At 32.4% G+C, this 23,796-nt stretch overlaps 1 protein-coding gene across 2 annotated transcripts in view; it reads right to left on the bottom strand.

Moving 5' to 3' along the window:
- The window catches only part of DPP4 (dipeptidyl peptidase 4), a 97,592-nt gene that overhangs the window by 46,539 nt on the left and 27,257 nt on the right, over positions 1-23,796 (bottom strand). For both annotated transcript variants that reach the window (XM_074303282.1, XM_074303283.1), the window contains 7 exons: positions 23,238-23,329; positions 23,056-23,136; positions 14,676-14,728; positions 14,488-14,560; positions 12,703-12,823; positions 8,533-8,693; positions 5,513-5,628 (listed from right to left, as the gene is read on the bottom strand). In XM_074303282.1, coding sequence (XP_074159383.1) covers positions 5,513-5,628; positions 8,533-8,693; positions 12,703-12,823; positions 14,488-14,560; positions 14,676-14,728; positions 23,056-23,136; positions 23,238-23,329 — 697 coding nt within the window. The remainder of the gene's footprint in view (positions 1-5,512; positions 5,629-8,532; positions 8,694-12,702; positions 12,824-14,487; positions 14,561-14,675; positions 14,729-23,055; positions 23,137-23,237; positions 23,330-23,796) is intronic.

Raw genomic sequence — 23,796 nt, 5'->3', positions numbered from 1 at the left:
CTAGATGACAGATAAAAGGTATTAAATGCCACAATCAATACCTTCTAACACGTTTATATTCTATGAAAGAGAGAAGTATACAGTATGTACCTATGTACTACATAATACAAGCTAGAGAGACAAAGTACTCTAAGAAAATTTAAGAAGACAACTCTGGTAAGAAGTAGGAATAATGGAGAAAGAGAATTGTATTAAATCAGGTAATGCTTCACAGAGAATATGGTTCCTCAGCTGAGTCTTGAAGGAATAGAATGAATCTCAAAGGCAGATTAATGAAAGTATATTTTGGCAGTGGAAATGAAATGGTCTTAGAAGTTACTACTAAAAGATCTTAGAAGTTATTTAGAAGTTACTTTTTCTTCCTAACAACCAACTTGACTTTGGTACTGTTATAATACAAACTCTACTTCACTTTATATAATAAGAGATCTTTGAAGGATCTCATATGATTTTTCACATGCAAGTCATATTTAATGCACAAAGGAAACTTGTTTTTGTGTATGCCATGAATATAACTTTGATAAGCCAAAAAGTCATTCCTACTAGATACTTCCATATCGATTGTTTTTTATCAATTTTCTAAATTATCTTTTATGTAAATTTGGTTTTAATATCCTAGGTTTTCCTAAAATTAATTACAAATCCATTAACTTATAGAGAAATAAAATCCAAACAAGCAATGGCAAGTTGTCAATTGAGTAATTCAGCAAGAGATCAGAGGAAATTGAAGGACACTGTCAATCTCTGAATTATAATGCCCTTCATTTTCTCTGATCTTTTCACCCTAGCTTTTTCATGTGTCCCTAAAATTTGAATCTGTCTCCTCATCTATGTAATTACAGAGTTAAATTAGGTAATACCTAAGACCCCTTCCATCTCTAGAGTCTCTAACTAAGTTCACAAAAGAGGATAAATATTAGCAAACAGCAATGTGATGTATGAAGTAAGAGTTTTGGGCTAAGCAAAAGGAATTCAGGTTTGAATAATGACCCATCTTATGTTCAGTTGTGAATTTTTTTTTTTTTTGCTGAGGCAATTGGGGTTAAGTGATTTGCCCAGTGTCACCTAGCTAGGACGTATTAAGTGTCTGAGACTACATTTGAACTCAGGTCCTCCTGATTTAAGAGCTGGTGCTCTATCCACTGCACCACCTAGCTGACCCTCAATTGTAAATTTCAATCAGGTATCAGATAGAACTGCTAGGTAAAAGATGGAAGAGAAGGTGCAGAGACCCCAAGAATGTTCAGTGATGCTTCTGGTCTGTTATGTAAGTATCAAAAACATAATGCTCAGGTACTGACATAGCTAGTGAATGTGATTGCTGAACAACTACTATGACCTTTAAAAGGCTGTGAAGGAGGGAAGCATCATAGAATTTGAGTAGTGGTTCTCAGAGTGTGATTCACAGAATCCTAGGGAATCTCTGAAACCCTTTCAAAGAGTCTACAAATTCAGAATTAGTTTTAATTTCTAATATGGTAAATATCTATAAGTATAACCCACATAAACAAAAATTCTTTGAACAGATTCTCAATAATTTTTAAGAGTATAAAGATATTGAAGTTTGAGAATCACTAAATTAGAGTATAATTGTCTGGCTTTTCAAGAAAGGGAAGAGAAAGACATCTGTAACTATAGGTCAGTAAGTCTGACTTGTATTCAGGTCAAGCCCTAGAATGTACAAGTAAGAGATAGTTAATAATAAAATCTTAGAAAAAGAAGACATGATCTCTGAGAGCCAATATAATGGAAATAGGAAAAACTTAGGAAAAACACTTGGGAGGGACGTGGAGTACATGATTGTCTAAGTAGATGAATTTGGGATTGGTTATATAGCCAAACCAAAGGTAGGATATAGTTGGGTTAGTTGAACATTATTTGTCCCTATGGTTTAACATTTTTATAGATGACATGGCTAAAATTGTTCATTAAAGTTGATGGTTGCTTAAGACTGGGAGAAACTGCCAAATTATAAATAAATATTTATTAAGAGTTTATAATGTGCCAAGAACACACAAAGAACTATAGATACAAAAAGTAAAATAGCCCATGCCTTCAAGAACCTTACATCATAAAGGAGCAGATAAAATATACAACATACACAAATACACACAAATACTCTCTCAATGTATACATAGTGGTAATAGGAGATATTGGCAACCAGGGAGCTCAGAAAAGACTTTATATAGAAGATGACACTTGAACACAATTTTGAAGGAACCCAGGATTTCTAAGATGCTGAGGTGAGAAAAAAGTGAATTCCAGGCATACAGGACAGCCAATACAAAAGCACAGAGGTGGGAAATGGTGCTACATGCATATAGAAAAGTAATTCAGGATAGCTAGATACAGAATATTGACAAAAGTAATATGTAATAAAACTGGAAAAGCACCAAAAGGGCAAATTATGAAAAGCTTTAGATGCAAAATAAAAGATCTTGTATTTCATCCTAGAAATAACAGAATCCCTGGGGAGGGGGGAATGGGGGGTGAGAGAGAAAAGATTAGGAGGCACAGTGCAGAACTGACATGAGATATGAGCTTCAGGAAAATAATTTGGCAGCTGTATTATGGAAAATGAATTAGAAAGGAGAGAGATGGTGGGACAGAACTAGAAACAATGGGAGGAAGTTGTAAGAGGAACATTTATTCTTGATATAAGGGGAAAAGTCTAGTAATAAGAGTTATGGAAAACATGGGATAGTTAAGCTAAAAAAGACTTCTCGAATGTTTACTTGCTGAGTATATTACAAAGAAGATTCTTCTCCAGGAATTCTGTACACTATTTAGGAATCCAAAATCCCTTTTAACTCTGAATATTCTTTATTCTAATTATTGGATGATTTTAATTAATTCACTGTTTTCAGCTTGGGAACTCTAAGAATTCAGTGCAAAGAGCAAATGGGCATATCTATTCAAATTCATTTTAAAAATTAGAATAATAATTCTTGCATGTCACAGGTCATTCAATGGTTGTTTTATTTAAAAAAAAAAAAAAAAAAAAAAAAAAAGGTTTAAGCCTTTCTACTTGGGAGGACAAATTAGGAGGGAAAATACTAAAGTTATGTAATACTTTACCTGTGTTAAGCTGTATTGCTCAAAAAAAAAAAATAAAATAAAATAAAAAATAAAAATAAAAAAACAGTAGAAGGCAAGGCATGGTGATACATGCTTGTAATCTCTGCTACTAGGAAGGATAAGGCTAGAGAATTAATTGAACTTAAAGAATTTATTTTCCTGACCAGCAGGAGGAATACAGAGAGGCTTGGAGAGACTTACATCAACTGATGCTGAGTGAAATGAACAGAACCAGAAGATTGCTGTACACTTCAATGCTGCATGAAGATGTATTCTGATGGAAGTGGATATCTTCAACATTAAGAAGATCCAACTCACTTCCAGTTGATCAATGATGGACAGAAATAACTACACCCAGAGAAGGAACACTGGGAAGTGAATGTAAATTGTTAGAACTACTGTCTCTACCCAGGTTACTTACACCTTCGGAATCAAATATTTAACATGCAACAAGAAAATGGGATTTACTCATATATATTGTATCTAGGTTATACTGTAACACATATAAAATGTATGGGATCGCCTGTCATCTAGAGGAGGGAGGGGAAAATTTGGAAAAATGAATACAAGGGAAAATGTTATAAAAAAAATTACTCATGCATATATAATGTCAAAAAATTTATAAATAAAATTTAAAAAAAAAAGAATTTATTTTCCAATTAGAAAGAATAAGGGGAGAGGGGGGAGAGACAAAGAAAAGAGAGAAAAAGGAAAGGAATCAATCATAATACTAGATTGGTTAGGTTGGAGACAAAGTTAATGTAATGTTCTTTTTCCAAAATACTTCAGGGGAATTTGCTGGATAACACACAAAGAACTTAACTGATGTGTTTTACTAACTGGCAAGTATTCCTTGAATTGACTTAGCACTACTCCTTTTAATGCTGCCCAGAAAATAAAGCATGTCACAGTACCAAAATATAGCTGGGTGGTTTGGGAAATTATGGCATCTTTACTTGATGTTAGCACAATCAAGTGATGTGCTTAGAATAATTTTTTGTAAGAATGTATTTGTTTCCATGGCATTTTCAATTTTTAAAAAGTTCTTTTGGAAATATGTCTGACAAGGAAATGGAAGATTAGGATCTTGTAAATATATAAGGTGCTTAATATATTACTTTTTGATTTGACCTAACACCTTACCACTAGTTCAACATAAAAAATGTAAAAGAACAAAGACAAGTTGATGTTTTATTAATAGGAAGAAAGGAGGGAAAAAACAATCCTTCCTAAAAATTTAGATTTATAAATAAGATAAAATCAGAGTTCATCCAGCAGGTTTTTATAACAGAAATACAAGATGTATGTGGCAATGTCTCAGTCAGAGTCAAGTCAGGATCAACCAAAAAAAATTTTTAAACTGTTGAGAAAATGTCTATTTCTTTGGACAAACTATGTGTATTGGGACAAACATTTGCTTTTAATCACTTCACTGGATTTCCTCATCAAAATGGTAAATCCTGACATGCCTCATTAACCTATGAAATTTAGTTAGAAGTTTAACTTACAGAGTAACTTTGACACAATTTATTTGGGGGGGGGCAGGGAGAACAAACAGAAGAAAATATGAAATGAAAAGTGTGTATGTATAGCAGAATGAAAAGCTCCTCTATGATTACCCTATGATTACTTCCTCTATGATTACTTCGTCACTTAAAAAGCTGTCGAGTAGTCCACAGTTCAACTTAACACAATAATGTATTCATACTTAGTATGTCTAACACATTGTACTAAGTTCTGGGAATATAAAGTCAAAATGAAACATAGAACTCAAAGAGTTCACATATTATATTCTATAGTGGCCAACTCAATGCCCTTTTGAGTTCTGTTTGTTGGGGTTAGAATTTATATTTACTAATACCAATTTCCTTTTTAAAATAAAATAAACTTCCTAGATAAATACATAAGCCATAACAGGTAGCACTGAGAGCACTATGGATTGTGAAGTGATTTCCATATCTCAATAGATCCTGTCAACAATTCTGTAAGAGAGGTGCCAAAATTATTTCCATTTTACAGATAAGAAAACTGAAACTGAGAGCAATTAATAACTTGCAAAGGTCATTCTGCTAATCTGAGATAGAATTTGAACTCAGATCTTCCAGACTTCAAGTCTAATATTTTGCACCTGTAACAAGCAGTTGTTCTATAGATTTAAATTGTTTATTTTTATATATAACCAAAGTGTTATTGTTTTATGGAAACATTTTGGAAATGAGAATTTCCAAATAAAAACACTGGCTGCATTTAGCAAAAGGAAATAAAGATTCTCAAATAAATAATCAACTGTGAAATCTACAACCATCCTCTGGCTATGGAATCTCAAACTTTTTTTTGTACTTGCCAGACCTATAAGCTGAAAAATCTCAACATGCTTATAGAAGAAACTTTACAAATATTTTACAGCCTAAAGCTTCAGGGCCAACAACCTTACCTTATTAAGATAGAAGCAGGAGCCAAAATCTGTACAGAAGTTTCATTATAAGGATCTTGACTGAAGGCTGTTGTATTGATAACAAATAGTTTTACAGTTGGATTCTCTGCTCCTGCCTACGAAAAAAAAGTTTTTTTTTAAAAAATTACATATATGAGATATTTTGTAAAAACATAGAATATTTCTATAAACAAAATATCTTAAAATTGTTTATTTAATTGTCTCTAAATGAGAAATCAAATATTTCCTTCTATACAAACTAAGTTAAAGCACTTAAGAAGGACAAATCTTTCTTTGACCAGTGTCTTTTCATGGCCATGTAAATGAACATGTCAATTCAGTGTGAAAGGTAAACTTGTTCTAAAAACAAACAAAATTTTTTTTAAAAAGTGTGTTGTTGCTGTTTCTTACAACCCACTAAGAAGTAATGTTACATGAAGGGTAAAGTGATTCCAAGCATGGGATCATCAAGTTTCCTTAGACCATCCAAATTTAATTTGTGTACAAGTTTTCTCCATTTCTAAAGATTTCTTACACTTAGTCTGATTAAGACTGATTAATCAAACAACTGATTAATCAATTGAACATCTGATCACTTGTTTTTAGTGTGGTCTAGAATTTGACTGATGTTTGTGAGAATAAGAGTTGGGCCAAGATTTGTCCCCATCACTAGCACAGCCCCAGTTTACATGACCTATATGTGCATGGAGAAGATTTTCAAAGAATATTGGCTGCATGGACTTGGGTTATTGATAAATATGCTGTGATCATTAAATATCAGAGATCATGAATAGTTAGCCTTGCAAAAGACTTAGAAGCCAGCATGAGATTGTACATATAGAGCTAAAAAGATTGTGAGTCATCTAGTCCATTTTATAAATGAAGAAACAAGAGAGCTAAATGATTTTCCCTGGATCACATAAGTCATAAATGACTGAGTCAAGATTTGAACTCTGGTTTCCTAGTACCAAAAACAATCTTTTTTCTAACCACCTGGGAAATTTCTGAAGAGAAGAATAAACTTTTGTCTGTAATGGGTCAGACTAACAGTCAATAATTTGGAGTTCAAATAACATATTTAAAGTACTGTTCTCATCAGAAAACTATATCTAACAGCAAGATTAGATGATGATTATTCTGAAGGACATGGCTGTTTTCAACATTGAAGTGATTCAAGCCAGTTCCAATGGTCTTGTGATGGAGAGAGAGCCATCTGCAGCCAGAGAGAGGACTGTATGAGGACTGAGTGGGTCCCAACATATTTATCTTCTTTTTTTGTTGTTGTTTGCTTGTATCGCTCTCTTTTTTTTTTTTTTTCCTTTTTTTGATCTGATTTTTCCTGTGCAGCATGATAATTGGAAATATATATAGAACTGTACATGTTTAACATTCAATGGATTACTTGCAGTCCAGGGGAGGGACGGAAGGAAAGCAAAAAAAATTTAGAATACCTGGTTTTGCAATGGTGAATGATGAAAAACTATGCATATGTTTTTTAAAATAAAAAGCTTTAATTTTAAAAAAAAGGAAAACACAAGATAAATATCCCCCCAAAAATAAAAGAAGACCTTATTTATCATGGTAGGATTCTAAAATAAATTATAAGAAAGAAAAAATAACTCTGGATAAACTTTGACCTTCCATTTCTTGTCTTTTGTGTCTTTGCTCAGGCTGTCATCTCCTTTTCTAGCAATGCATTCACTCCTCTCTCACCTCTGACTCTTAGAATTCCTTCCTGAAAGTCTGGGTTCTGTTGTTCCTAAAATTAAGTTCTTCCTCATTCCTTTCCCAGTACTTATTGCCCTCTCTCACTTCTCAAAATGACTTATATTTACTTATTAAATAACATGTAAATAGGGTTTTGTAACCAAGGCAAGAGCTTAGGGCCAATTTTTAAAAACAGATCTTTAAAATATTATTTTGTTAGGTACATGTAATTTTAAGTTACACTTCTGACTCTCCTAGACTTTCTCAGTCACATTGAAATCTTCCTCTGTGGCAGCAAACTCCCTGGAGTCTCTGCTTTAAATACACCCAGGTTAGCTAAGTCTTCTTTCTTCTCCAGGCTGCATTCTTATTTTTCCTGGACTTTCTTTGTGATGTTCCCCCACTTAATGTGTTTTCCCCCTTTAGAATATAAAGTGGGTACATAGTGGATACTTGATAAATATTTATTGAATTGAATTGTATTAACAGCATCTGATCTGTAGTAAATGCTTAATAAATGTTTGTTGACATAACTAATATGGAAATATGTTTAATATGATTGTTCCAATATAAACTGTATCAATTGCTTGTCCTCTTGGAGATGGGAAATGGGAGGAAGGAAAAGAAAAAAAAAAGAAAATTTAATTTAAAAAAACACAAAAACTAAAATGTAGTTTAAAAAATGTTTGTTGACTTTACTAGGCTATGCCTTATAAATAACTTTACATACATTATCTCATTTGATCCTCTCCATAATAGTTTATCCTCTGGGTCACTTAGCTGCCCCACAACTAATTCTTAAAAGTGAACAAACAAAAAACTTCCTAAAAGATCTGGTAGGAATATTTTTATGTCAACATTTTTGACACACTAAGCTCCTTTCAAAGACAAATGTTCCAAGCCAAGAATAAATTCAATTTTCAAAGTAGCATACATCACTCCCATTGTTCAATTTTGATTATTTCTTTCATTTGAGGCCATCTGATTTCATTACTTATGCCCCTTTTGCTTTTAGAGATATCTCATTCAAACATTTCCATTTTCTCCTATCTCTCTTTCAAAAACATTTTCCCAATCTTTTTCTGCTTGTCATTCCTCAAAGTTTTTGGAGAAATTACAAAACCTTAAATCACACTCTTTCCTGGGATAATAAAAATACTTTAAAATTGCCAGATGCTGTTGACTTCAGCAAGAGTAATCACAGCAAGCTGTTGAAGAGAGACTGACAATATTTTCATTAGCACGATTGGATTAAAGGAAACCATTCTCTTTTAATCAAATTTCCAAAATACTATATGGAATAGAACACAGACCTTTGGATATGGAAGATGAATAGTCTTCGGGTACTGAAATGATTCATCATAATAGAAAGAATATTCCATGATAGGAACTTCTGTATCATTAAATTGGGCATATGCTAGAAAAGTGCCGTCTGGAGACCACCACAGAGCAGAATAATCACTAAAGACTTCCTCTGAGGGAAAAAAAAAGATATAAATTCTTCAGTTACAAGAAATATCTGATAAATTGGCTTTGGCATCCCAAATATTGTTCTCATTAGCTTAAGTAATTATAGCAGAGTTCAACTACATGAACTACTTTACATTTTCTGGGCTTCCAAAACCAGAGCAATACACATAAATAAATGTAAGTTATATTTTCTAAATTTGGACTTCTAAATAGAATAAAGCCACTTTATTCCACTGTTACGTGTTCTGTTACTATTGCAAAGTAAATAACCCACCCTCAATTTCTATATTTTAGAATTCACTACATTTTAATATTTAAAATCTTACTAAAAACTAATTAAAACAAATACAGAATTTTCTCCTGGGTCTTCTACTTTTCAAACATTCAGTGGGTCAACATATCCTCGCTTATCAACACATCTTTGTCCTTCCCCTCCCACCAGGATTCCCCAAATTATGATTCACAGGATGCTGAAACAGCAGCAAAGGGAAAAGAGAACAAGTAGAAGATGTTCAATAAGCATAAACAGTGCCTATTCCTGACAAGAAAAGAGAAATGATTCTCAAATGTATGACATCACAAAGCACCAAACCCCAAATAATCTCCCCCATATATAATAATAATACCTGGCATTTTAACAAATTATCTCATTTGATCCCCACAACAACCCTGAGTGGGTAGTATTATTCCCATTTTACAGATGAGGAAACTGAGGTAGACAAAGATTATGTTAATTGGCTAGAGTCACATGTCTTGCAACTCCACTGTCTTCCTGATTCCAAATTCAGTGTTCTATCCACTGACCAACTTAGCTGCTAAAAGTTTTTGTTGATATTAACAAATTCTTTGGAAATTTGGGAAATTAAACAATCCTTAGAGAATGAGTTCTTAACTTTCTGTACTATAAGCCGTTTTGCAGTATGATGAATTCTATGGTCTTCTGAAAATAATGTTGTTGTTGTTGCTTTTTAAGTTTGTTGTTCAATTAATTATGTCCAACCCTGCTATGGTAGGAAGAGTTTGAGGATTATGAGTTTTCCCAACTCCAGGCCTAGCATTCTATCCACTGTACCTCCTAATGGCCTCTTTCATGTACAAGTTAACATCAATATAACTAAATGTAGAGAGGATTAAAAAGCAAAGCAATATTTAAATAGTTATCAAAATAATAAGAAATCAAAATGCTGTACCTCAGTTTAAGAATCTTTACCTTAAAGTATCATTCACATATTAGTGTGATTTTATTCAAATAATCAGGACAATGGTAAATTAAGGTCAGCTCATTGAATCAGTTTGAATTTGAGGAAGGGGAAAAAGAAGGAAAGGAATGAAACATACTTAAATCAAGGGTGAGGGGTCACAGGTAAAGGGGAGGAAGAGATATTGATGGGAAAAATTTACACTACCATTCAAGGGATCTTCTCTAGAGCCCTCTTTCTCCATCTTTAATATGAACATTCCTAGATTCATAAAGGCTTTATTCATCTTCCTCAATGACAAAGCTTTCAGTACTAATTTGGAATGAAATGTTCATGTAGATGGAAAGAAAATCTTATCTGATATTGTTAAGACTGTCAAGTCTCAGGAATAAAAATGGCCTGAAGACACTTTTTAGCTATATAAGTCTGGGCAAGTCCTTAACACCAATGTCTCCCCGCCCCCAAAAAAGGGCTGTCAAAGCTCAGGAATAAATACAATCAGCAGCATGGTAGAGTAGAAAGCTTGTTAAACCTAAAGGTAACAGATTTAGGCTTAAATAACTGCCAGCATGGTTACTTGTTAAGAAGGGCAATACTTCTTGCTTTTCCTCATCTGTAAAATGGAAGAATACTTTCAATGTACCTTCCTCATAAAGTGACTGTAAAATGTTTACTTTATCAATTTTAAAGTTTTAAATAAATGTGAGCTATCAGTATAAATCAAAGTCTATTCTAATTCAACTTAATGTAAAAAAAAAAGTTCCCAAATTCACTTTTTATATGGTACCCTTTCCAATGGGATGTGTTTGTTACTATGGTTTCACAATTTAGACTGCATTTTCCATTATAAATGATTAGATTCCCAAGCCAATTCACAAATGGCTAACTCTTAGGCATATAGTCTGAGTTCTGTGTCTCAGAAAAAGGAACTATGTAATGCAGAAGGAATCGGGGAAGATGAAGAGAGGAAGGAAAAGAATGAGGAAAAAAAGAAAGTGGAGTTCAAGAAAGAAGAGGGAGAGGAGGATGTGAAGGGAGAAGAGGAGAAAGAATATCCAAGTCCTAAGAGAGTAGATCTTTTCTTTGGAATCCCAGCTGCCTAGCAGATTCTCAGCATATAAAAGATAATTTAAAAGTTCAACTGAATTGAATTGACTTAAAAAGGACAAGATTAGAAGGAGAAAAAAAAGAGAAAACAGAGATAAGGAATTCCAAGGAAAATTTCCAAATCTACTTAACATTTTTTTATCCATCCCAAATCAAAATTCCTTTTCATGTATCATAATTTCCAGGACTAGAAGAACCTTTGACTATATAATTGAACTCCATTATTTTATAAGTGAGAAATCTCACCTGAAAAATTCAGTAATTTGTCTACAATATCGCAAGCTCTGAATTCACAACCAATATTTCCTCTAGTATTTAACAAAAGAGGATGCTTTTAAAAATCAAATGAATCTCTAATTGAGAGGTTTCTAGAAATGTAACAAAAGTGTGGGAAATTTTGAGGATGGACCTTTTCAGGTGAAGTCCCTAAAATGGTCTTTTTCTTTTTTTTTTTTTAACTTTCTCCCCTTCTTCCTCATTTCTATATCCACAAAGCCTCTGAAAGCTCCATAATTTGTTCATTCTGGTTTTCATGTCAGTGAAAACAAAGGTCTCTGCAATAATTCTGTGCAAAGTCTGTCCAGGAGGATAGCCAAAATGACAAGGTGGACCGGAGATGTTCATCATCTCCAGCAATTCTATCATATAGCATGCAGTTACTACTTCATTAGAAAATATACTCAAGATCATTAAAATGTGCATTTGCAAAGTGAGTGCTTTTTAGATTACATAGAGACAGAGTTTAAATCTCTCATCTAGGAAAAAAAAAAAGTAATTTAAGACTATTTACCACAATGAGATGACCTGGGGAATACAATCAAGAATCTTAGAAAGCAGACTTCAGTTAGCTCAGTTCTCCATTAAATTATCTCTATAAAGTCCTTTCCAAACTACCTCTTCAAGAGGAACAAATTTCTTTGTTTCAATATTTCTCTGGCTTTACGAAAACACTAGATTTAAAAGCAGTTGAAAAGTAGACTTGTGTTCTTTATGAAAATGATTCATTTGTCAATAATTAATACTAATCAGGTTGGATCTCTTAAATCAGAACCCTCAGAGAATCTGGGAAATTTCTGAAAATCTTTTTTTAGGATGGCAACTACAAAAGAGTCTACTACTAAACATTTGATCAGCATATTCACTGTGCGTGAAACACCTAAACAACACTTCCAAAAGCTGTTGATACTAATGACCTCTACATTTTAACAAATGTCATTTCTAATAATTTTCCCCACTTTTAAAAAGCAAGAAACCATGGTTTTTCTAAGAGCAAATGGACACAAATTCTCTGGAAAACTGGCTTTCTTTCCCTAATACCCCCACCCCTAGGTCTTACTCTGTCTTTGTCTGGAATGTTGTGACATTGTTTTTCTTTCCTTATCAACTACTGTTACTAAGACAGATCTCACTGGAAAACATTTGACTTGAATTTGTTCATTTATTTGTCTCAAAAGGCTTGAGAAATTACCATTACCTAAACCTAAATCTATAGCAAGGTCACAGACCTAAAAGTTTATTGCAAAACCACTGTGATCTAATAATTTATGACAAGTATTTCTTTAGCTTATAAATTAACACATTTTGTTTATTAAAATAGGCTATGATGGCTAATGTCTTACATATTTACTTTCAAAATCATTTAAAAAGATCTATCTCTTTTAACTAAACATTAATATTTTCTGGTTTTATAAAGTTTATAAAATCTACCTTCATAAATCCAGTCAGTTATTCCATTAAATATCACACTTTCTTTTCCATTATTGGTGATCCTCAAACTTGGCAAATGTGGTTCATTTTTTATGTAAATGTCATTATTCCAAACATATGCCTATTTTAAAAAAAGAAGAAGAATGCATTAGAACATATTTTAGCTCAATTTATTTAAATTGCAAGTTGTATCTTCAAAACATAAGGGGAAATAAATCCTAATACAAATATAAGGAAAACTTAAACTTAAGCCAGCAATCTACCTGACCCATGGATTAGCAAGATAAAAGAGGATTTTTTCATTTTTTTATAAATGTATCCTAAATTCAGTATTGATTGACCGTATTGGATAGCCCTTTCTGCTTCTATAATGATAGAATACCACAAGCAATGAAGACAAACGACGGAAGTTCAGTTGCTATCTGACAATTCCTATTTGATTTTGGGGAAATCACATAATGAGACCCAATTATGTGATGCTGGGTATCTTCCAGATCTAAAAATGTAATCCTATGAGGGAGAACTTGATTAAAAGATCAAAGAGTAGAACATTATCCCTCTCTAAAACAATCACAACCGAACATTCAATTCATTCAACAAATATTTATTCTATGTTCCTGTGCAAAATACCCTGCTAGATGCTAAAATACATACCAAGTTTAGATAATTCAATTAATATCCAATGCCTACTATGTGCTAAGCAGTGTACTAAGCACTGGGGAAACAAGAAATAGATAATCCTTGCCCTCAAAAAGTTTATAACCTAATGGAATAAAATAAGAAAGAAGTTGAAAAGCAAGGAGGAGGAGAAACCAGGGCTATCCAAAGGAGTTAAAACCATATAAGAATTAATCCCTTCCCTAATGTAAACAAGTAACTATGACATATGACATGATAAGAGCAGTGATGACTCTAAAGTGCTATATAAGGTTTATGAGGCAAATAGCAATTGGGAAAATAAAAGTAAGTTGATGATGATGATGATGATGATGAAGCCGACAGCTGACATTTATAAAGCACTATGTGTCAGGCATTAAATGCTTACAATTATCTCATTTGATCCTCATAACAAACCTGGGAAGTAGGTGCTATTATCACTCCAACTTTACAACTATACATATTTTATACAAGAGAAAACTGAGGCACACAGAGCTTAAAGGATTTTCCCAGGATTATGCAAATACTTCCCTTAATTCAAATTTGAACTCAGGTCTTTCTGACTCCAGACCTGGTACTTTATCTACTACTATATCATCTCCCTGCTTCATTGAATACCTCATAAGGGAAGTAGCTTTTGATTAGACCTTTGGTCAGACAGAAATTTAAACAAAAAGGAAAGGTAGGCATATGGATAAAGGTAAAGAAAAAAGCACTTTCTATGCATCAAGTATGTTTGGAGTTGGGCAAATAGTCTAATCTAAATGGTATATAGATTAAATAGAAAGGAGTAATATGAGATAAGGTTAGATACGGTGCCAAATAGGAGAGATTCTGAATTCTATTCAAAGGAATTTTAACTTTTTACAGCAAAGAATCACAAATTGAGCAAAGGAAATTTCATGAACAGACCTAAGGATCCAGAAGATTAGGTTGGTAGCAAGATGGAGAATGCAATGGAAAAGGAAGAAAAAAGAAGCAAATCACAGTAATCCAGCTGGGTACTTTGTATTAAGATGGTAGCAGTGGAAATAGAAAGCAGATATTGAGGAAGAATGACAGGAAAAGTCAAAAGTAATCCCAAACTACTGAGCATTAGCCAATGAAAGAACATCTGCATTTACTAACCAGTTTGTGACCAACTGGTGACCAGGAGATCTGTTGTGTAGTATGAGGAATTTTCTCAACTTGAATCAATTCTCTGGAAGAAAAATGAAACAGAGAATGAACAATATTTATGATTCACTGTAATCTCTTCTCTTCCTCTCCCCAAACCAGTATTAACCCATACTGGATTTTACATGTATGTTACTGACCTCTTACTTAAATCATAAATGTCATATGAAGCTGTGTAGGAATGCCTCCAAATCTGTAAAAAGAAAACAGTTGAACTTTTTAATAACTTAGTGACATTCTGCACATAAAAATCTTCTCACCTCTTCTTGGCAAGCTAGCTTAAGTGGACAAAATTATAATTTATGTTTCCTAAATTTTATGTAAAGCAATTCCTATCTTAGAACTTCTTTATTGTCATTATTAAAATTGTCTTTTCTTTTTGTATGTTATTTTGGAAGGAAAATATACATATGTGTATATATATATATATATATATATGTATATATATATATATATATATATATATGTATATATGAAAGCTTAAAAAAAAAAATCATCTCTCCTAAATCCCTATCTCAGTATTTCCAGGCTTTCTAAATTTACATGAAGTTCAGTAGAATTTTTAAAAATAAAGTAAAACTGGCTTAGGACTGAGAAGTATGAGGTATAAATAGTTTTTTTTTCTATGATGATTTTTAAATTTAACATTTATTGGCCATATATTTGGCAAATGTGATGCTGCTTTGTTAATAGCCATGAGGTCTCTGAAGTGTTTACTTGATATTTTGTTCATTTGCAGGGATTGGAGATGCTTAATATGGACACAAGATGTTTCTGCTTACGACTCCCAGATGACAAGTCTGGTCTTTTCTGAGTCACAAATGAGTAGCTTTTTAAAAAACCTCTTGAATTTATATGATAATAATAATAACAACAATAATGAATATCATACTTTTTGCAATTTTTTTTATAGTTGCAGGACATTTAAAAATATGAACCTTTTAAAGTTTTTAAACAACTATTTTAATTGACTCACCTGTAGAAATAGCCAAAAGAATATCTCCTCACAGTTCTGATTAGAGATGTCAAATTTTAGGAAATTGAGCTACTAGCTAGCTCATTTTACTTTTGTTTTAGAGATGGGGAAAAGACGGGTAGAAATGACAACTTAATGAAAGAAAATTGAAAATGAAAAATTTCAGGAAAATAAAAAGATATGCAAAGCTTACTATTGTTAGTACTCTTTCCAGACATAAAATGTTATCATGAATAATTTGATTTGCAAATAAATTTATTTGGTATTTTAACAAAGAACTATACTTATGTTAATCTTCTTTGTGGATTTCCAGTTCCAATTTCAATGCTTTTACACAGGCTGTTCCCCAAGCCTAAAATGCACATTATTCTCATCCCTGCCTTTTAGAAATTCCTTAAAAACTTAGCTCAAACATTATTAACTACACTGAATCTTTCCTGTTAGATCCCTCCTCCCATGGAACACTACTTTATATTTACTTTGTAAATGTTTTGTCTATGAGTACATGTATATATTTCCTCCCTTAAATACAATGTCAGCTCTTTTATATACATTTCTGCCTTTAAGGAAATACAATTATCAAAATGTTTTTCAAAATAAAGTTCATGGACCCCAGGTTAAGAACTCATGCTTAATTGTGCTCAGAAAAAAAAGAAAAAAAATTTTTAAATAGGAATTAACTTTGAAACTAGAAAGAAAATAACAAAAATAGAGACTTCTCAAAGTATTACAAGTGAGAAATCTAAGCTCAAATGCAGTTTGCGATTATTTAGGAGAAAATTATATATGTCTGTATACATATATACAAATACTGTATTGATACATGGTTTATAATCTATGTGTATAATGTACATCTATACATATAATACATGCACCCACATACATATACATTTACATATAATGTAACAAAATCATAGAATGATTGATTTTTAAGTCTTAAAAAAATTAAAATCTAAGAACTATGACATTGGAAGGCTATCTACAAAGGCTATCATTTTCTCTCTCTCTCTCTTTTTTTTTTTTTTTGGACAAGGTAGTTACTGAGAAGTTCAGTGACTTGCTAAGAGCCAGACAACCAGTATGTAGAAGAAACAGAAGTTGATCCTTGACAACAAGGACTGTTCAATTCATGCCTTTGTTCCCCTAGCGCCTAGAATACTGCCTGGCTCATTCTTCTTTGATTGCCAGAAACACAGGGCATTGTACAGAGACTTGCATACTGTAGGTATTCCTTAAATATCTGACTGATTAAAGCAAGAAATATAACCTTGCCCTTATATAAAATCATAGTACAACTCATCTCTAATAGTGTTTATCACTTTAACTATCACAAGGGAACTAAATGAAGATAATTCTAAAGCTTAAGAAATCTGACTCAGATTTCCATATGAAGACAAAATATTAAGATTAGAACTCTTAAATCTGAATAGAAAAAAAAAAGAATTCTTAAATCTGGAAAAGTGAAAAGGGGACAAAATCAAAGATTATCAAATTATGAAGGATATTAATAAATATAGAAAAAATTACCAAATTCTAGGGCAAAACATGATTCCAAATAAGAAGCTTTGGTTAAAAAAAAATAAATGCAGATACCATTTTAAACAGAAGTGAAGAAATCTATGGAGTTCAATTGTCATCATCATCATCATCATTACCATTGCTATTACTAAAAACAAGAACTATAGTAATTCAGGCATATCTAGCAGAGGCAACAGGTATGTCACCACCAATTAGTCTTCTTTTCTTTACAGGAAGTGAGACATTTATATCCTGCAAGTAACTAATCATAAAAATGAAAGGACTGCAAAGAAAAAAATGTAAATAATCTTCAGTTTTATAATGAACCTTTAACCAACAAGGGTGGAGTCACCAGAGTTGAGATATCCACATCAAAATCTTCTTGAATGTATTTAGAAAAATGGCACCAGAGATAAGAAAAAAAGGAAAAGCAACTGAATTAGTCTAAATGAGCTTATAAAGAAATGTATTAGAAGCAATAGAATTGTGAAAGCAATGAAGAAACAAGTCATAGTTAAACATACTTAAGGGCAGGTGCTATTTTTGTGCTTTTTCTTTTTTTTTGTAATTCTAGACTGTTCTATGTTGTGGAAATATTTGCTTTATTCCATAAATTTAAAAAATAAAGTAAATAAAATGGTCATTATAAGAATTATGAAAATGTTTAAAGTCCTTCATAAACCCTAAAGAACTACTTAAATGCTGAAATTATTAATAAAAACAATTAAATTTTTAAAAAGTTAACTCTAGTCTGGTACATGAAGCTGCATGTTGGTTAAATGATTGACTGATTTTTTAAAAGTGCAAATGAGAGAGCAAAACTGACTGTACCCACTTTTCCTACTACATAATTTTTAAAAATCAGAACTTATACATTTGTCAAGGGTATCTGTAATATTAGTAGGAAATGGCAAGCTTCTCCATCCAAGTAACCTTACGAAATAGACTGTTAACTTTACCATTATAAAATTAGCTAAAGATGAAGGCAAGACAAGATCCTGCACTGAGATTTACCTAATCATCCACACAGGAAAACTAAGAGATTGAAGGATATCTTTGGTTTAGAGTATGAAAAAAAGTTACATATACACAATCCATAAAACACCCCCAATACACACACACCTCTACCTATTTAATATAAGCAAATGGGAGTATTAGTAGCCCAGGGTCAAACTGCCCCATTCTAATAGTATACTCATGATATAAAGAAAAATTGAGAAAATTCTCTTACATCTTTGGTGAAGACTCTGAATTGAATTTATAAGCATATACAAACAATTGAAATCTATTCTGCACTATTAAATAGAACATCCACATTACTGAGATCACAAATCCATTTTGGTATTTGGAATACCCATTTATTGAGCCCTTACTACGTGGCCCATATTATGCTAAGCAAATTACAAATAAATTCTCATTTATCTGCATATACTTATATAGTTCTTTAAGGAACATGAGTGACCCAGTGGATAAGAGTGCTGGATCTGCAGTGTGGCAGATTCCTTTTCCTGAGCCTCTGGATAGCTGGATGACTCTGGACCTCTGTCTGCTTTAGCTTCCTCATATGTAAAATGAACTGGAGAAAGAAATATAAGCCACTCTAGTACCTTTGCAAAGATATACCCCCAAAGTGGTCATGCACAGTAAAATAGGATAGAAAAAAAGACTGAACAACATTATAGTCCTTTAAAATTTACAAAGTACTTTCGCTTATCTATTCGAACAGAAACCAACCTAGTACAATAGATACTGGCAGGAATTACGGTTTCACAGATAAGGAAACTGAAGTTTATAGACATTAAATGGCCTGCCAAAGTTACACAGCAACTAACTGGTGAAGACATGTTGTAAACTATTTATTGTCTTTCGAATTCAAATCCTGTTCAAATCAAATCCATTACAACATGGTGCCTGTGATGCAGGTTGAAAATGGAAATATATTTTAAGAAGGTTCTAGAGCAATTTTTATTGATGGTAAGTGGATGGATTGGTAAAGACATCTAAGATCCAAATATTTAGGGAAATTATATAATCCAACTGCTTCATTTTATAGATAAGGAAAACTGAGAACCAGCAAGACTGTTTATGGTCACATGGTTAATAAGCAGCAGTGTTAGGTCTTCTTGATATCACTGCAGTGTACTCAGGGCATAGCTTTCTTACCTTCGGGAAACTAAAAAACAGGAGTATAACCATGTCCTCCAGCAAATAATCAGGACCAGAAAAACAGGATCTTAAGTTAGCTGGGTCTAATTCACCTTTGATAGTTACCTCCTAAGAGTGTATTAGAAAATCATCCACTAAAGAAGGTATTGAGTCTTTGGAAAGAGAAATCTTGTAACAATATTATAATAATCCAGTGTTTGATAAACCCAAAGACTCCAGCTTCTAGGATAAAAACTTACTCTTTGAATGGAGAAAACTAGAAAATAGTATGGCAGAAACTAGGCACTGACCAACATCTAATACCCTATTCCAAGATAAGATCAAAATGGTGAGCAGCTAGGTGGGGCAGTGGATAGAGCACCAGCCCTGAAGTCAGGAGGACCCGAGTTCAAATGTGGTCTCAGACACTTAACACTTAGCTGTGTGACCCTAGGTAAGTCCTTAACATCAATTACCTCAGGGAAAAAAAAAAAAAAATCTGTTATGGGCCAGAACTCTGAACTTGAAACAAAGGATTCTTACAAGGTTAGTGGAATTGATAGAGAAAATAGTTATCTAATTTAGCATAGTTCAGTATGACTGATTTAATCCTACAAGGAGATGTTATCGGCCAGAACACAGGAAACCTCACCAGGCCCCTGGACACAAAGTATTGACAGATTGATAGCTTTTTCTCTAAGTGGAATTGGGGAGACAATGGTTAAATCTAGTTTAGCATGATTTAATCCTACAGCAAATAATGGTTTCCTAGTGATATAATGATTGGTTTGTATTCAGTGTGGAGCATATAAGCTAGAAGTCTCAAGCTAGGGAGATTCAGAGACAAATGGACAGAAGGCTGGAGGCTGAGGGCTGGAGCACAAGGGACTCAGACAAATTCATCCCATCTCACACCACCTTGGTGGCAGGCTCTCCTCCTTTGCTTCTCCACTAAAACTGACTCCGGAAGACCCCCAGAAAACTAGCTGAGCCCCAAGTGAAGGTGACAAGACTTTGAAGAAGATAATAAAGCATTTGGACTTTAACCCCTGGCTGCACTTGTGGTGATTACTGAACTGATACGAAGGCTGCTCCCAGGGACCCCCAAGGAAACCTCAACAGAGAATATTACATTTTAGAGAGACCACTACAAAGATCAAAATGGGTTCATGATTTAGACATAAAAGGTCACACTATAAGCAAATTAGGAATACAAGGAATAATCTACCTTGTAGATGTAGATCTGAATTTATGGCCAAAGAAGAATTAGAGAACATTATGAAATGCAAAATGAATACTCTGGATTACATTAAATTTAAAATTTTGCACAAACAAAATCAATGCAGCCAAGATTAGAAGGGAAGTAGAAAAGTAGAAAGAAAATCGTACAGCCAATGTTTCTGATAAAGGCATCATTTCTAAAATATATGGAGAACTAGCTCAAATTTATAAGAATTTTCATTCCCCAACTGATAAATAGTAAAAGATATGAACAGACAATTTTCAGACAATAAAATTAATGCCATTTCTAGTCACATGAAAAAATGCACTAAATCACTATTGATCGGAGAAAGGCAAATTAAGACAACTCTGAGGTACCACTTCACAACTCTCAGATTAGCTAAATCGACAGGAAAAGACAATGATCACTGTTGGAGGGACATGGGAAAACTGGGACATTAATGCATTGTTGGTGGAGTTGTGAACTGATCCAACCATTCTAGAGAGTCATTTGAAACTATACACAAAAGGCTATACAAATGTATATCCTTTGATTCACCCATGCCTTTATTGGGTCTGTATCCCAAAGAGATAAAAAAAGAGAAAGAACCTATATGTGCAAAAATATTTTTAGCAGCCTTTTTTGTAATGTCAAGGAACTAGAAATTAAGTGAATGTCTCTCAGTTGGAGAATGGCTAGATAAATTATATGAATGTAATATTGTTATTCTATAAGAAATGATGACCAGGCTGATTTCAGAAAAGCTTGGGAAGACTTATATGAACTGATGCTAAGTGAAGTGAGTAGGACCACGAGAACATTGCACGTAGTAACAAGATTATGTGATGATCTACTGTGGGGGACTTGGCTCTTTTCAACAATGAGGTGATTCAAGATAATTAATTTCAATAGAGTTGGGATGGAATGCGCCATCCACATACAGAGAAAACGATGGAAACTGTATGTGGATGAAAGAATAGTATTTTCACCTTTTTTGTGGTTTATATCATTTTGTTTGTTTTTTCCATTTTGATCTGATTTTTCCTTGTGCAGCATGTTTAGAATTGCACATATTTCACCTATATCAGATTGCTTACTATCTTGAGACAGAAAGGTAGGAAAGAGGGAAAAATTTTTGAAACACAAGATTTTGCAAAGGTAAATGTTGAAAAACTAATCTTTGCATGTATTTGGAAAAATAAAATACTATTTAAAATAATAATAATAATAATAATAATAATAATAATAATAATAATAAAGAAGGGCCTTTGCTTTCAGAAGGTTTAGGGTCAATTAAAGTGCTTTGCAACACTCCACCAAAAATATCCAATTTGTTCCATTCTCAGCTAGTTCACTGTTCTCCTCCAACTCATGAAAGACAAGATAGATGGAAACCAGTACCAGCAAAAAAATAACTAGCAATATTTTTCAACCATGCCAAATACAAAATAACATGAAGTTGTAGTATTTCCAAAACTGAGCTAGTTACTGGAGGATGCTGTGCAATTTCCTTTGTAAATTAATATCAATCACTCAATCAACCAACCAACATTTAATAAGTATCTATTATGTACTAGGTATTAAAGATACAAATATTCTCCCCTCCCAATTTTTTTTTTTTTTTTTTTTTTTTTTTTTTTTGCTGAGGCAATTGGGGTTAAGTGACTTGCCCAGGGTCACACAGCTAGGAAGTGTTTAAGTGTCTGAGGCCATTTTTGAACTCAGGTCCTCCTGACTTCAGGGCTGGTGCTCTATCTACTGTGCCACCTAGCTGTCCCTCCAATTTTTTTTTTAAAGAAACAATTCTTGCTTTCAAAGAATGTACATTTTAACAGATGAAAACAAATACAAATACAAATATATACAGAACGTGTGTGTGTGTGTATGTGTGTGTGTGAAATAGTAGATAAAGAATAAATACTCTTCTATCTACAATGGTTTATGTAGAAACAAATGAACTTGCAAGGAATATCTATGACACAAGGCAAAAATTTGCAGTGATTTGATGATTGTCTTCAGGAATGTGGGGTGTTTTAACATATTATCTCTCCCCCTTTAAGAGAAAGTTATATGTTTTATATATATATATATGTATATGTATATACATATATATGTATATATATATATATATATATGTATATATCTGTTATGTGCAAATCGTACTTTGGAACAATCCTGAGACTTCTGAATCAGAGGAAAAAGGATTAATATTGGTGGTAATAAAATAGAGAAATGAGGTAACATAGAAAATTTTATTTATATATATATATATATATATATATATATATATATATATATATATATATATATATATATATATATATATATATATATATACATATATATATACACATATATATAACATATGTCATTATTTACATATTTATTAACTTATTTATCATTATCATTTATATTTTTAAAGTTAATTCTGTATTTTAACAGTTAAAAAAATACAAAAATGAAAATTCTTCTTAAATATTCTTTAATTCTGACTCTTTCATGTTTAAATGATCTTTCCTCCCCCTTATTTTAGAATAATGATATTTTACTACCTATCTATTGTAAACAGCCATCTACCTTCATTATCTATAGATTCAGAGATATTGCCAAATGAATACCCAATTCTAAGATTCAACCTATATTAAAAGAAATTCATTACCTGATGATAATTATACTCAAAAAGCACAAACTTCTGGTCAGGTGAGACATAATAATTACTTATTGTATACCCCAAATTATCCTGCAAACAAAAAAAAATTAAATTCAAAAACTTATAATAATCACAATATTTTTTGAAAAGTATTTATCCAATGTATGAAGATATTATATGGTTAAGCATACTATGGTGTTGTTATCCACGAGAGTACGGTTGTTTCTCAATTCAGCATTAAACAACACTAAATTGTTTTCTTTTTTATGAAGATATTCAGTATCTGAAGAGAGAAAGTAAATAAGGTCAACATTTCATGTCACTTATAACTTATTTAGCACACAATAAATGAACATCTCAAACAAAAATGTAAGATTAATGAATTATAGCCATAACTTTTTTTCTGTAGAATTATGGATTTTATTAACCACAGACAGGTGCATTCTATTCAATCTTGTCAAAGAAAGTTGCTTAGAGTACTTAGAGATTAAATGCCTTGTCTGGAGTCAAGTCTAGGATTTGAATTCAGATTTTTCTGGCTCTAAGGCTAGTTTTCTAGGCAGTGGATACTGCCTCTCTCCTACAGAATTAAGAAATAAAAATATTCTAAGTAGGGAAACATGGAATGAGTAATATATTTTATGCTCAATGAAATCATAAGTCTAGTTCTGATCCAAAGCTTCCATTCAACTTTATTTGCCATTTTTATTAGCTTATAGCTTTTTATTAACTTATAAGATTTTATTAGCT

The sequence above is a fragment of the Sminthopsis crassicaudata genome, chromosome 3 (assembly GCF_048593235.1).
Source record: "Sminthopsis crassicaudata isolate SCR6 chromosome 3, ASM4859323v1, whole genome shotgun sequence".
NCBI lineage: Eukaryota > Metazoa > Chordata > Mammalia > Dasyuromorphia > Dasyuridae > Sminthopsis > Sminthopsis crassicaudata.
The sequence above is the reverse complement of the archived record's forward strand: the minus strand, read 5'-3'. Positions and strand labels throughout refer to the sequence as shown.